Source organism: Eublepharis macularius, chromosome 5 (genome assembly GCF_028583425.1).
Source record: "Eublepharis macularius isolate TG4126 chromosome 5, MPM_Emac_v1.0, whole genome shotgun sequence".
NCBI lineage: Eukaryota > Metazoa > Chordata > Lepidosauria > Squamata > Eublepharidae > Eublepharis > Eublepharis macularius.
Window position 1 is genome coordinate 58966234 of NC_072794.1, and position 16511 is coordinate 58982744.

The 16511-nt window shown below is 39.5% G+C and overlaps 1 protein-coding gene across 2 annotated transcripts in view; it reads left to right on the forward strand.

The window, feature by feature from the left end:
- The first annotated feature begins 1907 nt into the window (after positions 1–1907).
- Positions 1908–16511, forward strand: part of ODF2L (outer dense fiber of sperm tails 2 like) — a 44171-nt gene continuing 29567 nt past the window's right edge. For both annotated transcript variants that reach the window (XM_054979221.1, XM_054979222.1), the window contains exons 1-5: positions 1908–2015; positions 10252–10415; positions 12211–12337; positions 14610–14741; positions 16102–16164. In XM_054979221.1, coding sequence (XP_054835196.1) covers positions 2001–2015; positions 10252–10415; positions 12211–12337; positions 14610–14741; positions 16102–16164 — 501 coding nt within the window. In that variant the 5' untranslated portion in view covers positions 1908–2000. The remainder of the gene's footprint in view (positions 2016–10251; positions 10416–12210; positions 12338–14609; positions 14742–16101; positions 16165–16511) is intronic.

Genomic DNA, 16511 nt, shown 5'->3' on the forward strand with positions numbered 1-16511 from the left:
GATTTATTTGTAGACTAGCAATAAATTCATGATAGCTGTTGTATCCTTGCTTGAGGAGGTAAGATCCGAACAAAGGGAGGAAGAGGACCATCAACTTTTAACACCTTCACAGGAAGCCCACAATAAACTTCTATATTGGAGGGGGGGGACTACAATTCCCATGAGTGCCAATTGTTAAAGGGACAGCACATAGTTCTGACTACACAGATACTGAGGCTTTCTAAGCTGTGGTTTACAGTACAGTTTCCTATACAGAGATTGAATGCTGTCATTCACAGTCAGATAAAGTACTGGACCCTGCTACATATCAAAAAGTGTTTAGTCAGTATTTAAAGAAACAGCACTTCCACAACCCATTCAATATAAATTAAATTTAAATATTATACAGTAAATATTGATGAATTAAAATAGTAAAGCCAGCTTGTACTACTAGTCTATTGAGCAAAATGATATGCAACCTTGGTTCAAATGCTCCTATGGTGTAGTTGAATCAACAGTAACTTACACCGTTCTTGCGAAGTAGGCGCACAATTCCGTGCCTGTTGCCAGTAACTCAAGTTCCTTCCTTATTTGATGATTATTGTTTTTGTTCCAGGTGTTTTACATGTCTGCATCTATAGTGGAGACAGTGGATATTCCAAAGCAACTCATAAGTGAGATACCTCTTTGGTAATCACAACTAGATTTTTGCTGAACATGGAGGTTTAATTTCCAATTGTCTTCACTCTTCACTAAATTATATAATCTTTTAAAACAAAATAATGGCAGTGCCCATTACAAAGTTAATAACATTGCATGTGAAGAAGCACCTCCTTAGTTTCTCTGAACTTGTGGCCTGCTGGTATCATTAGCTTTACAGTGCATGAAATCCTATGCAGTTACTCCAGTCTAAGCCCACTGAAATCAATGGCCTTAGACTAGAATAACTCTTCATAGGATTGCGCTGCTAGTGCTTAAGAGAGTAAGTTCTATTCATTTACTTGCAGTATATCGTAATGATATTAAGTCTCTATCAGGGTGGCCCTCTGTTGCCTCCCCTCACAATAAAAAGTCCTTATGTTAAATCAAGTCATCTAACAACTGATCCCTTTCTTTGCTTATTTCGGTTGCTCATCTTTGCACTTACTAAGAATGGCAGAAGGTTATGAATTCATAAGCACAATGTTGTCCAAGATAAAAGAACTCCTTTAAATCCAGATAACCAATCTATTGACAAAAATGCTCCTTTATCTGTGGGATGAGAAGGAAATGGTAGCATGCATCTTGGTTGCGATTACACAAACTGATAGAAGGGCTAGAAGAAGCAACTACTGTGTTTAGTGTTAGATTTGATGGTCTCTGTGATATTTCTAGGATACCATCTAATTCAATACTGCAGTCTTTTATTATATATTCATCAGCCATGATGGTTCAGAAGAAAAAGCACAAATAAGGTTATGTCCAGTCAGCATGTGATAGGATCAGTTGCTCCTTTGAGCCAGAGATGACAGAACCAAGTTCATTGTATATTCACCGGCTTCCTAGAATGCTCAGAACGGATGTATTTTGTCTCGCAATGAGGCCACCAAGCGTCTGATTTCTGACGGAAAGTGAAGTCGATGATAGAGACAGCAGCCACACCGGGAACTTCTGAGCATGCTCTGTCCTTCTAGGTTCATAATTTGTTGATTTCCCCCCACCCCTGGAATTACTGTTTTTCCTATGTGTTCTCACTATCTAATGTTTGATCACGTACAATCCTTAGTTCCCTTTTTTAAAAGAGGATGCTTCTTTTTCATAGAAAGGGAAAATCCATTCTAAATGAACGCCAAGTAAGGGCAAAGAAGGGCTTCAGTTGTTCCTACTGAGCATGCTCAAGGAAGAAGCGAGCACGCTCAGTAAAGGAAAACCGGGTGCTGAGAGGATCCAGACGTTGGCTTCTGGTATTGCCAGGCAGGGCATTTTCGCGTTAGAAAGGCGCTTTCCCGCCCGTTGTCGCGGGAGCTGACAGAAGGGCGGAAATGGAGGAAAGCGGGGTAACGTTGCTAATTGTCTCTTTGGAAAGGTGGCTGGAAGTGGTTTTCTGAGGGGAGAGAAACTAGTCGCTGGATGGGAGCGAGCGTGGAGGTGGGGTGGGGGAGTCGGGCAGTGCTCAATTTCTGGAACCAGCGATGGTGTTGTTCCTCAGACCTGCCTACAACCACTTTTATTTCGTTTTGGAAAACAAGCCCCCGAAGTCCCAGAACTGTTTGGGAGTGCTCAGTACTCCCTGCACAACACGCACGTATGGGTTCAATCACAGAATTTGTTTTCAACATCCGGCTGCGATGCTGGAGTCTGAAGAATAATGAATGGGGTGGCTTTAAGCATGTGCAAAGTTCTTTTGTAGTAAGCAGCCATAAAGACATTTCCTCTCTCTTCTCGAGATCTGATATTAGAATAAAAGGGCTTCTGGGGATGTGTGAGCTCCAGGAGTTCTTATTTTAGAAACAGCTCACTGCATGTGCCCAAGGTATTCGTTTTAGTACATCCCATTTTCTGACGGGGGTTGGGGAGACCTGCTTTCCATTCTTTTATTATGCTCACTGGTGACCTTGAACCATTCACTTTCTTCTAAGTTAACATACCTAATAAAGATAAACAGTGAGGGGAGAATTGTCCTGAGCTCGTTTACAGATGGAGGGGATAAAAATACTTTTAAACCTTAGCCCTGTCCTTGACACTACAAATGGGGCTAAGCCTCTTTGCTCCAATTAAATAGGAATGAACCATCCAGTGTCTTGAGAGATGATCAGAGAATCCAAGCATCATACCAGTGGAATGAGAGAGGCAGTAACAACTAGCTGCTCTGCAGCACTCTTACCTGTTAAAGGTGCTTGGATCTGACTCCAGATGTTCACTAGAGCCAGTTGCAATATTATGCTGAAACATTTTTTTTTTGCATAGTGGGCTGTCATTCTTCAGGATTTGATCTGAAACAGGATTCAATTATCAACCTTATTTTCAGTGCAAAGCCCCCTCAGCCCTTTCAGAGGTAAAAGTGCTGTGAGTTTCTGCAGTGTGCTTTCCCCCTTACAAACAAGTAAATGGCAGCCGCCACGTGAATCTTGAAGGTAGAAAGTCTAGGTTAGAGGTTTCAGAAGCTTAGCCTTCCAACATATATGCTTAGTAATTAATAGATGATTCTTAGTGTAGTTTCCTCTGTACTACACCATTCTTCTTAAAGCCATTTTGGAAGCCAGTGTTTGGCTGACACCAACCCCCCCCCCAATGCAATTTCTATTTATTCAAAATAATTAAAGGCATATTATTAGGGATGTATGACAATAGAGTTCTGGCAATTGTTTTTTTCAGCTGGGGTGTTCTAAAATGAGATACAATAAGGTAATATCCTGTAATTTGTATGCTGTGATGATTCAAAATAAAATATCTTAAACAAAAGCCAAGTGATGCTCACACACTGGTGGCTGATGGCAGACTTCTCCCCTTGCATCTTGCTGATTTTCAAATTGTTTATAACGATTGTGTTTCACTGGACCAGATAGCTGCCTTAGAAATGAAACCTTGATTGGAGTTTAGTTTAAAATATAGCTTGGGGTGATAGCTGAGGTACTGTTGCTAGTGACTGATGGTGCAAATTTTGCTCGGGATAATTGTGCATTATGAAGTTTGTAATGTATGATCTAACTCTTGTATTATTGAACCAAGACATACAACTTTAATCATTTATATAAATCAGGAGGAGTCCAGTGGCACTTTAAGGACTAATGAAGTTTATTCCAGCTTTAGCTTTTGTGAGTCAGAGCTTCTTTAATCAGATGCATTGGAGTAAAAATCTATCAAGCTGTGCATCTGATTAAGTGAGCTCTGACTCATGAAAGCTTATATTTGAATAAATTATTTAGTCTTTAAGGAGCTATTGGACACCTATTTTATTCTGTTGCTACAGACAGGGAGGTTACCCATCTGAGATTAACTATTGAGTTATAAATTATATGTAGTAAACAAATACATTAACTTTTCATTTATTTACAGTATTCTCAATGCTTTTCACCATATTTGTAAATCAAAGAACAGCATTTTAGTAGAGTAGTAATGTATTAATTCAACAACAGTACATTAAGAAAGTAATTGTGTTCATGTTATTAAACAATTTGATTCATTGAATTAAAATTTACTGTTTAATGATAAAGCAGCTATTTGGCATATAGTGAGTTTTTATGACAAAAATGTAGGGAGGTGACCTTCCACATGTCTGTCTGTCATTCAGAAGAGGAAAAGGTTTTGTCAGATTTTGTATGGAAATAATAATCTGCTCATTGTCATACTTTCTTGTATAATTTGTGAGGTAAGCTTTTTTAGTTTTGTTACCAAAATATCTCACTTTGTTGGTCCCCCTCCTTCCAAAGTATTCTATGCAAATGGTGATTTGGATCTGCTTAGTTTTTTATGTTTGAGTAATATTATGTCATATTACGTACGTAAAAAATTTCTAGTTGAAAAATTGAAAAATATTACATACGTAAAAAATTTCTAGTTGAAAAATTGAAGGGAAACATTGGGGGGAACAAATCCTGTGAAATATTTTCTCTTTTGGAATACATAAAATGCTTTTTAAAACATACTCAGAAAGATTTTTTGTAAGACAATGTACAGCATTAGAAGATAATTCCTATCTATACTGTCATAGATCCAGAGGAGTTAGCCATGTTAGTCTGTAGTAGCAAAATAGAAAAGAGTCCAGTAGCACCTTTAAGACTAATCAACTTTATTGTATCATAAGCTTTCGAGAACCACAGTTCTCGTCGTCAGATGCATGGAGGGTATGAAGAAACTGGTCAGATATATAGGTGGAGAGGGGAGGGGGGAGTAGATGCAATCAGTAGCTTCTGATAATGGGATCAGTTTGTTTCTGATAATGGAACAAGTTACTTCTGATAATGAGATAACCATTTATAGTCCCTATTCAATCCAAACCTGATTGAGTCAAATTTACATATGAATTCCAAATCAGCAGCTTCCCCTTGGATTCTGTTTTTGAAAGGTTTCTGTTGAACTACAGTGACCTTTAAGTCCTTGATGGAATGTCCTGATAGATTGAAGTGTTCTCCCACTGGTTTCTGGATATTGCCATTTTTAATGTCAGATTTGTGTCCGGGTTGGCTGGTTTGTCCAAAGTACAGAGTGATTCTCAAAACCTTATGCTACAGTAAAGTTGGTTAGTCTTAAAGGTGCTACTGGACTCTTTTCTATTTTATCTATACTGTGGATGTATACAACATATTGTCAATATGTTGTTTAAAGGGAATAATGTTGGCAACAATTAGTATCCTATAATGTGTTTGATAATACATGATTAACTGTTCAGTGTTTTCATGTTTGATATTTAAATATGCTGATAGTACTATTGTGACAGCAGTGGGGGCGGGACTGAGGCTAGCATCAACTATCTATTGTATTTATGGCCTTGGGTGGCAGTAGAAGGATTTGAAATCCAATTTTCTAGATCAAGTAAGCTAGTGTAGTTTGGTGGTCAGTGAGACCTCAACCCTTACTGAGCTGTGAAATTCATCAGATGACCTTGGGCCAGCCAGTCTCTCTCAACCCAAAGTTCTTCACAGTATTGTTGTGAGAATAAAATAGGAGAACCATGTATGTCGTCCTGATCTGCTTGCAAGCAAGCTTCCATGACCGAATGGGGATTTGAACTTAAGTCTCCCATATCCTAACCCAACACACTGACTACTCATCATACTGTCTGTCTGCTGACTAAACATTAAGTGATACAAGCAACAAGCTCACAGAGCACCGTGATCGACTAACTAGGACCTACAGAAAATCAAACAAGTGAATCTAGTCTCAAAATATACGTACTGAGATACAATTCAAAGGTCCAAATAAACACCGGTAATGTACAAGGCAAAATGCTCAAAAACAACAGTAGCTGCCAATTAGCGCTTCCATAATATACAAGAGGCAGTCCCTGAATCAACAAAAGCACCAAGAGCTGACACCAGCAAGGAACTGTGACAACTAAATAATTCAATAAATATAAATTTAAGAATCATGGAATGTGTAGTTTAGTCCATTTTCATAAGCAATGAAAGTAATAACAGTCAACAAATAAATGAATCAATTCATACAACAAGGTAATACAACAATATGTACATGCGAAACCGTATTTCTTCAACCAAGTCTCTCAGTGGTGCTGGCAGTCTCTGATATAAAGTCAATACGTAAAATATTTATCAATCATGCTACGTTCCTGTCTGTGCACTGAAATGTATGCATGAAATTTTTTTTGCTTCTATGAGAGTCAGAGAAAAACATATTGTAGTGGTTTGTGCACTGTCCCCTGAGGAAGTGCATGCATGAAACAAGCTGAGTTTACCGGTTGCTTGTAGGGCCGGGGGGGGGCCTTGGGGGTCCTCCATTCTTCTCTGCACTCCACCTTGTGACATCACAACGTCCAGCCTCTCTCTCTCTCCGTTGGGAGCTTCTTCATCTCTCTCCGCTCGTTGTTTGGAACTCTCACCGCTCCCGCCTGTTGGCGGAGGTCCTCAGGGTGTAGCATGATTGATAAATATTTTACGTATTGACTTTATATCAGAGACTGCCAGCACCACTGAGAGACTTGGTTGAGGAAATTAGCGCTTCTAGGCACAAGGGTCAACAAGAAATTCACCGTAAAGTGCAAATTGCAGAAGGTAATGAATAACCGTTATACAAATTTTAATAATATTTTAAAGTGACCGTGCCTAGAGCAGCAAAACATTTATGAACCAATCAAAAGGAGATGTTCATCAAAAACAGTCTTCATTGCAAGGAAAGTCCCATCTGTCGCAGTTACTTCTTGATGGATTTCTTGATGGATTTCTTCAGCTTCCATTCAATGGGACTTTCCTTGCAATGAAGACTGTTTTTGATGAACATCTCCTTTTGATTGGTTCATAAATGTTTTGCTGCTCTAGGCACGGTCACTTTAAAATATTAAAATTTGTATAACAGTGATTCATTACCTTCTGCAATTTGCACTTTACGGTGAATTTCTTGTTGACCCTTGTGCCTAGAAGCGCTAATTGGCAGCTACTGTTGTTTTTGAGCATTTTGCCTTGTACATTACCAGTGTTTATTTGGACCTTTGAATTGTATTTCAGTACATATATCTTGAGACTAGATTCACTTGTTTGATTTTTTGTAGGTCCTAGTTAGTCGATCACGGTGCTCTGTGAGCTTGTTGCTTGTATTGTTTTTCCGTGATTCTCTCTCCTTTGGTGTCTAAACATTACGTGATGCATTTTATGTTGTTGAAGCCTTAATATAGGTTTAGGTTTGATAGGAAGGTTAAGTATTGCATATATTTCATCATTCCCCCCAAAGATTTGGGAGTTTTCCCCTAGAAAACAACCAGGTGCTTTCCATGGCTTCTGAATTTCTGGGAAGTTTACATCTCTATTCTGCTCTATGTCATGACATGAACTACTTCTGAAACTATCCTCTATTTCAGTAGTAAATTGTCATTAAATATTGGTCAGGGTTGGGAGGGGGTGCAGCCACTGTTAGAAAATCATGTCTGAAGTCCCTTTGGCTCACAAACTAGTGGTTTAGTTAGTTTGGATCTTGTTCAGTATGTCTTAAAAAGTACCATATAGAATTTAATCATTCTTTGATATATGCTTTCTGTGGTGTCTGGTTCTTGCAGGAATCTTATAAATAATTTTATGCAATTTAAAAGCTGTTTTGATAATGTTATTAATTGTGTGTAGTTCTGAAACTATACATGGTAGAGGTATTTGTTAATTAGCTGATGTTATATTGATACTTTTAGGAATTGAGAGTCATGCAGTTTCTTACTCCAGGGGAAGCAGAAAAACTGTACTCAGTTATTAAATCTTGTGATTCAAGTTTTAAGAAAGATCATCCAGGGACAGAAACAACCAACCAACATGGGAAGTATTTGAGTTGTCCAAATGAAGAAGTGGACACTTCAGATAACTATGTAAGATACATTAGAAGTTCAGATAGTATTAATGTGAACTTCAACTGCTTAAATAGCTTTTGCTCATCAGGAGAGAGACAGTGAGAGAGAGAGACAGTTGCATGGGTAGGTAGGGACACAGACCCATTAATTTCAATTTTGTAAAATTGCGTGATTATAGCAAGCACATTCATATTTACAGATTAAATGCCTTGTAAGTCAGCATAGGGAATAAATAGTGATTTTCTGTGTTCTGCGAACATGGTTATTCATGGTTATTTGGGAACTTAGCAGGTTTTCTTCAATGAAAAGGTTACTAATGGCAGACAAGCATCCTTGAAAGAGTGCTTGTATTCCTCTAATTTTTGGCTGCAGTGTGCCATTTGAATGCACACCAAGGTGTATCCCCAGTTGCAGTCCCAGGGGCAAGGAGCCAGGCAGAAGGCAAAGGATAACAAAATCACTCACTACCACACATGGCTGGAATGAAACGTGGACACACCTTTCTTGATTACAACTATTGGAACATCCAAGCATTAGACTATCTGCCTGCTGTCCGATGACCTCCCCCCGCAACCTGGCTGCTGGGAGACCACTGGGAGATGGCAGGCAATATGATCCCACCTGGGCACAAGCCATTTTGTAGATTCCCTGCTATTTGGAAATGAAGCTGAACAGTGGCCCTGAGCTGGGCACTTCCCTGAAAGGCTTCTTCCAAGATCTCTTAAGGGGACCTCCAAAATGGGGTGAGACAGCACATAGGCCTTGTCACCCCCCAAATAGATCCAACCCAATGCCCCAAACCATCCACCAAAAGTTGTGACAACGAAGCAACCAGAAAACCAACAGACTGTTCTACACCCATTTGCTAGAAATGAAGGAAAAAAGTGGTAGTGGGGGGGACTCAACCCAGAGAAGTGAGTAGGGATGAGAGGGTCAAGCTAGCACTACAAAAGTATAACAAAGCTACATATATTTATTATACAGTGTACATAAAAACAACAAATAAATTTTTTAAAAGATAAGTCTGAATATCAGACTGCATACGCAATTGTGTATTTCATACACAAAGATGGATTGCCCAGTGACCAATAACAATTACATCCAAATAAATAGTATCTCATAGAAACTTGATGGGCTACCTAAAAACAAATGGACCATAGGCGTTTCAGCCCCTAAAAGGCCTTCCTCAGTGGTCAATGTATTATTGTGATAAGCCACACACATCCAGGAGTAAATAAATCCAATAATAGTTATACTAAAATTAAAAATTAAAAGCCAAGTGTTGCTGTCTGCAACTATCAGAGAGAGGAAGAGAAAAAAGTATTATATATTCAAAACTGCCTCATGATCCTTGGTGTGAAGACACTTGGCGGACCAGAAGTAAAACTTCCTCCCTCTGGCCTGCCCGGGCAGCCCCACTCCCCAGCCTGTGGTTAGGCACATAACTGCAGCCACAGGAACTAGCCCAGAATCCAGAATGCAGCTGGAGAAGCCTACCTCAGAGGCTTCCTGCAAACTGCTGCAGCACAAGGATGACTGGCAGGAAAAAGGAGGGAAGAAGGGGGTACACCCAGCTCCTTCCAGCCTCCATGCCAGGTGGCAAATTAGCCCCTTGGTTAGTCCAGGGGCCCTGCTTACACCTCGTCTGCTCTGCACCCTACATAAACCCTAGGGTGTGTCTGCAGTGCTCTGGGTTTCCATGACTGATACTCAGAAATTTCTTGTTGGATAGATTGATGTAGAAAGGTTTCCTGAATGTACAAAGTTTGGAAACCACTGATTTGATGTAATCCAACGAGTTGTTATACTAACCGTATGTGAGGGTGTGTATCAAGGTTTGTGCCAATGCAACACCATAAAAAAAAAGGTCGCATAGAAAAAGGTTAAGGAAGTCTGTAAATTACTTACAAGCCAGTGATTCAAGCAATTCAAATTAAGTTACTAAAATTGCTGTTTGAATGTTTTATAAATGTAATTACAGTGTCCAGATTCTCTTCTATCCCCTCCCCCCGCTTTGACTGTGTGATATATGAAGCAAACGTAATAGGTACTAGTATTTAAGTCATCAGTCAACTTCTCCTAGGTACTTAGCTAGTAAAAAAAGCCGATTAAGAGTACATAATTGCTGAAAAACTTAAAGACTGTATCTGTAGAGAAAGATGAAAAGGATGAAAATATGAGAACCTGTGAAGTGTAGCTTTGCAATTTTGAATTGCATAATTTTGATGCAGAGTCTGCTTATAAGGATTCTGAGGGAGAATAAAAAGTTAATGAATTCAATATTTTATAAGCTTCCAGAATGCATAGAGAAAGAACCTTTGAAGGAGAACTGGAGTTCATACAACACACTTGTAAATCAACACAGGACCAAAATGAAAGAGCTATTACCGTGCCTTAAAGGGAAGTCTCAGGATAACTCTCTAGAAGAAAGCATGAGTGAAAGTGAAACAAAATGGTATGCCTGAAGTTTTGAGGGATGGGGGAGGGGAAAATTAGCATAAACTAGTTGGCATTTTGCTCTTGAATGATTTGTGTTTTGTTAATATGCATAGCCATGAATAATAGTGTTCATTTATCTCAAGGCATTGGAACTATTTTAAAAGACAGTTTAACTTTTAAATTGATCTTAATTTTTTTTTAAAAAAAGAGAGGTACACAAACAAGGAGAAGCATGCAATTTATCTCTTCCATTTTATCTACACAACAGCCTTGTGTGGTAGGTTAGGCTGAGAGAGAGTTATTGGCCCAGGATCACCTATTGAGCTTTGTGGTCGAGTGGGAATTTGAGCCTGGGTCTCCATCAACCTAGCTGATACTCTGTATTCCATGCTGGCATAACCTGGCGTATGAAAAATGTTCATGAGCACTATATGTGTTCCTTTCTATCCACTATATTCACAAGCATATTTTGTGCCAGATATTTCTAATATGTGAAGCTGTCTAAGTGACAGTGTGGTCTAAATTAGAGATGGGAACAAACCGGGAAAATGGTGGTTTGTGAAAAGCCATGAAACACCATGAATTTGTCCAGTTCACAAACTGGTTCATTCAGTTCATGGTCCATTACTTCTGGGCTGGCAGCCACAGCACTTTTCTTAATGTTTCAAAAGTTTCAAACTTCCTGCCCCATCGCTTCTTTCACCTGATGGGAGGGGGAGGAGGGGGTTCAGTGAAAAAAGCAGGGTAGGAAATTTGAAAGCAATGCTTCCCTTGCCACTTGAAAGTGGCAAGAAAAGTGTTGCTTTCAAATCCCTGCCGCTTTTCAGCTGATGGGACGGGAATCCCTCATCAACTGAAAAAAGCTGCTGGCTTTTGAAAGCAGCTCCCATCAGCTGAAAAAGCTGCTTTGAAATGCCAGAAGTTTTTCCAGTACTTCCTCCTCCTTCCCTCAGCTACCAGCGTTTGAAAGCAGCAACAGTTTTCTTGCCACACAAGAAAAATGGTGCTGCTTTCAAACCCCAGTAGCTTTTTCAGCTGAGGGGAGAGGGAGAAGGGACTGGACAAGAAAAATGGTGCTGCTTTCAAACCCCGGCAGCTTTTTTCAGGTGACAGCTGAAAAGGGGGGGGGGCATTTGAAAGCAGCAATACTTTACTTACTGGGCAAGAAAAATGTTGCTGCTTTCAAACTCAGAAGCTTTTTTCAGCTGACAGAAGGGGGAATTCCCCTCCCGTCAGTTGAGAAGCCACTGGCATTTGAAAACAACACTGCTTTGAGCTTCGGTGTGCTCCTTAAAGATTTCTGTATCTTTATAGAGCATACCAAAGCGTTTAAACACCCCGCTCAGAACCCGAAGGAGTGCACACCTCTAGTGACAAACCGAAAAACGAATGAAACAAACCAGTCTAAAGTACTTCACTGTTTGTCAGAAATGAGCTCTGATGAACTGTCGTTTCACAAACCACGAACTGGCTCAGTTCATGATGAACTTTAGTTCATGAATCGGTTTGTGCCCATCTTTAGTTTAAATTCTTAGAATTTATTCATGCAAGACACACTGAACCAATGTGGTGGCAGAACATGTGCTTTGCTTGCAGAAACTCCCATTTTCACATCCCAACATCTTCAATTGATGATGAGTAGCAGACATGAGATGCTGGGAAACTTGCCAGTTGGAGTAGACCACACTGGGTGAAAAGGTGTGACTGTTTAGAGGCAGCTTCATATATTCATATTCCTCAGCTCAAAGTAAAGAGCCATTATAAAATTCTGAAAGAATAATTAACCCTTCAAGTATCTTTTTTATCAACAGGTTGTGGGAAGGAGTTATTAATGAAAAAGCCACTTTTCGGAAAAAGCTCCAAGAAGCAGAGCTGGCTATTGGCTCAGCTGAAATGTTTTTGCCATCATTTAAAGAAGCTCTTGATAGAATTACAAAAGTAAGTTGAATTATGTAACTTGAATAAACACATGTAATGTCAATATTGATAGCTGTTTAAATGCAAAGATGCTCGTGTGTTGTAGTATACGAGATCTTAAACTGTATCCTTAATATTTCTTTGTATGATATTGTAGACTTTAGCTGCAATTTAGCTTCCACCTATATGTACTAAATTAATGTGTCTTCTATGGGTAAGAATACAATTAAGCATACAGTATTCTCAGTTTTAAATCTTTAAAATGGTACATTTCTTCTTACAAAACATAATTTATAGAATCTTGCCTCTTGCAACTTTATGAGTAGCTTATTTCAATGCACACAGCTAATACAACTGCTGGAAAACATTTCACAGTTTATTCAATAATGGCTTAGTTGAGATATTGCATGAAGCCATGGCATATTTTAATTGTAATTAATTGTTGAAACCAGGATTGAGCTCACAAATGATCAATCAATCCTGGTTTGTCTTGGAAAATCTTGATTGTGTCACCATCATCTTTTCATGAGCTTTCCATGCAAACTCTTGGCTGCCATCCCAGCAGTCATTGCAACACCAGTGGAAGAGCAAAGCTTTGCTGCATAAATGTTGTTTATCATTGTGATAGCAGATGCCAGAAGCTGAACTCTCTCAGTACATAAAGCAATGACTGGTTCATGCCGCCTTAGTTGCCTAGCTTTTCATATTAACTCTTCTTTACTTCAGATTATAAGAACCTGACTACATACTTACTCAAAAGATTCATCCCAGAATTAGCTACCTTATTCCATGTTCTGCAGCTGGAGTTTACCTTTCACTCTGCCAGTGGCAAAACATGGGTCCAAACTATACAATATTTCAAACTAACTGGGTCCAGACTTGACTCACTTTCCCTGCAGCTGCAAAGAGTGGTGTTTTAAAAGAGTGCAGGGGGCTAGGCTGACTTGAGACCATGGCTGACTTGAGACCACTGAATCAAGTTTCTTTTGGTTAGTGCATGTAAGGATGAAGAATTGTAGCATTCCCTCGCTTTAAATTAAGGGTATTTTTGTAGCATAGGTAGTATGAGAAACAGCAAGCCTGGATTCCTCACTTACGTCATGCAAAACACAATTAAGATTAACTGTGATGAATAATCCACTTTCAGGTCATAGTTTTAGGTGAGTAAACTATCATTACTTAGAAAGACAGGATTCAGATAGACAACTAAATGTTTACTTAAATGATGGCTTTGTGTTATGATGTCTGATGTGTTTTGTGTCTTTTGATCTGTGCATTTCAGTGTGGGTGTAATAGCTATCCTACCTCCAGCCCTGCATCCCCTTCTTGTTTATGTTTATTTGAACATAAAAATGTTATTTTGCTGGTTGTACACTTAGATTTGTGGGATGACATAGGGACTCAAGTGCTATAGGCTGCCTTTAGTGTACATGTATGTCAAGCCTGATTAAACTGCACTGAGATAATTTCCAAGAAGGGTAATAGGCTGCCAGACATACCCTTACATGAAAATGCAGTCTATCTGTACCTTCTCTGTCATGTAATATGACTAGATTGGGATAAACTAAATGTTATGGGCAATATTCCTCACCAGAAGTAGTGCCCTGATACAGGCTGTTCCTGTTGGGGGCATGAAATTTTGTCCCACAGCTGAAAGAGCAGGAAGTGGGTTATAGGCAGGCCAAGACAGAATTTACACATGTCTCTCCCCTCACCGCTCCCTGCTTGCTCCACTCCGCCCTGCTTTCTCCCCTCACATTGTTGAAAAGTGCTGAGTCACGAGGATCTTGCCAAGCCGTCCTACAACCTAGCAGTTCCCCTTCCACCCCAACAGCTGAGAGGCAGCTTACAGGTGAGCGATCCTGTAGCTGTTAAAGAATAAAAGCCCTGTTAAAGAGCTGAAGGAAAAAACTGAACTTAGCTCGGTGTTTCCTGCCCCACCCCAATTGACTGTGGGCAGGGCTTTCACACGGAGGCTCTGCTTGCACCCATAGCACAATTTCTCCTTTAAGTTAGAGCAAAAGTTCCACAATAAGGCAGAAACATGCTGTATTCCACCCCAGATGGAAAAAGCCATTAAGAAAAGCCTGCTGGGTATCTTTAACTTTATATATGACATTGCCCAAACTGTGTGCTTCATTGTAGCAAAAAAATTCATACGTGATTTGCATTTCTGTATATTTATGTGACTTATAGAGTTTGGTTTCAAAATGTTTTAGCTTTAAAAGTGTCACTGACTTGGTGAATAATGGTGCATGCAAAATGATTTAACTGTAACTTAATATTTTGTCAGGGTTGTTATGTTTCTGCATCAGATATGATAAAGATTTCTATGCAAGCGGATTTACTGGTAGAGGAGTTACAGGCTCTCAAAAATATGAAGGGATGGTTACGTCAGCTCCTTAAAACAAGCAAGGAAAAAGAAGTAAGAGGACGCACAGAAATCTCTGTTCCTTGTGAAACTTTCTGATTGACCTTGAGCTATTCGTTATCTTCCCATGTAACCTAACTCACAGGCTGCTTGTGAGGGTGACATGGAGGAAAGGGAAACTATATACAAATGCCCTGAGCTCCTTAGAGGAAGGGCAGAATAAAAATGTGATAAAAGAAACCATGACCAAGAATAGCACTGAATAACGCTGATTCTTTGAATATTCTACTTCTAGTCAAAAAAGAACACCCACAGAATAGTGTAAGAGGCTAGTGTATGAACTAGCCTGCTTCTTTTTGGATCAAGTGAAAACTCAAAATTTGTTCCCCTGTTTCTTTCCCCCCCTCTCCACTGTCCTATGCTGTGAAAGCTTATAAATAGATTGTCTTGCATATGAGAGCTCTAGCTTCCTTCTCTTAGTGGCAGACTGCAGGCCTTCCTCACAAATACATATGGCAAATAATTGAGCAGAACAGGCAAAGGCATTTTTTTCTGTAGTGGCCCTGATTGCCAAGAAGGGCTCCAGGCTGCTGTGGGAAGCAGCAAGCTGGAACCCTCCCACCTCCACCTTCAGAATCCCTGGGGAGGATTCTCCAAAGACAGATCCATAGACAAAAGTCATGCAGATACTGTGTCTATCAGTGGGCTGGAGCATCGGAAGGAAGTCTGGCCTAGCACTTGACACACTGTGTTGCAACTCTTGTACTTGTGAATTTGTTTAATAGGCATTATTAAACTTCTAGAAAAAAGCGATAACTCTTTTGTATTCTTACACTGTGTAATGTTCAGAGTCCAGCTCCTAAAGACCCTTGGTTTAACCCTATTTTCCACTAGCATAAGGCCTCCCCCCCCCCCCAGTGCAGACTTTCACTTTCCCTATCGTGCTGTTCCTGAGAGTCACTGTTTCCTAGAAGCAAAATTTCAGGGAATAAAGTAAGCTGCAGCAAGAAGTAGGAAGTAGGAATGTTCTAAGTGGATATTGGATCTTACTTCCTGCTGCTGTTATCATTTTAGCAAAAATAACGTATAGAAAAGACGTGCCATTCTGTAGATTAAACAAAAATTAAGGAAGCCGTTACTGAAAAAAAAATCTGTTAACAGGATGACCATGGTTGGTCTTCCCTTGTTCATGAGGTCTGTGCACTAAGAAGACTTCATTTTTGATATTTAATTGGCATTTGTCAAGGAAGAAGGGAGAATTTTTTTCTCTTTGCCTATAACAATAAATCAATAGTATGCTTATTTAGAACATTTAATGGGGAGTATTAATGTCATAGAACGTATGTTTATTTATTACATTGTGTACAATGTTAAGTGATATTCAATTAGATTTGTCACATTTCTGATTTTGTAGTTAACCAGTAAACAGGTTGAAGACTTAACACAGAAGTTAACTGAAAGTGAAAGTGAAGCTATAGTAAGTTCCGTTTTCTTGCAAGTTTTTTATTTGCTTTAATCCTCTAAGTAGGGCCTTGTGATGCTCCCCCTGCCCCACCCCCCACATGGTTTTTGAGACTAGTCATATTCTTGGACTTTCTTGGGATTCCAGTTATATTGTATTAAAGTTGTCTGTACAAAGAAGGGTCTCGTCAAAGATATAAATAAGAGTTGTTATTAAAGGAGGAAGAGTAGGGCTACTGGTCTGTGCCTGCCTACCATAATACTAAGGTAAATTCAGTGAACCAGCGTGATACAAAGGGGAGAAAAGACCCAACAGAGAGGAGAAAATTCTTTATAAGGAATCTCAAGAGAATATTTATTTAT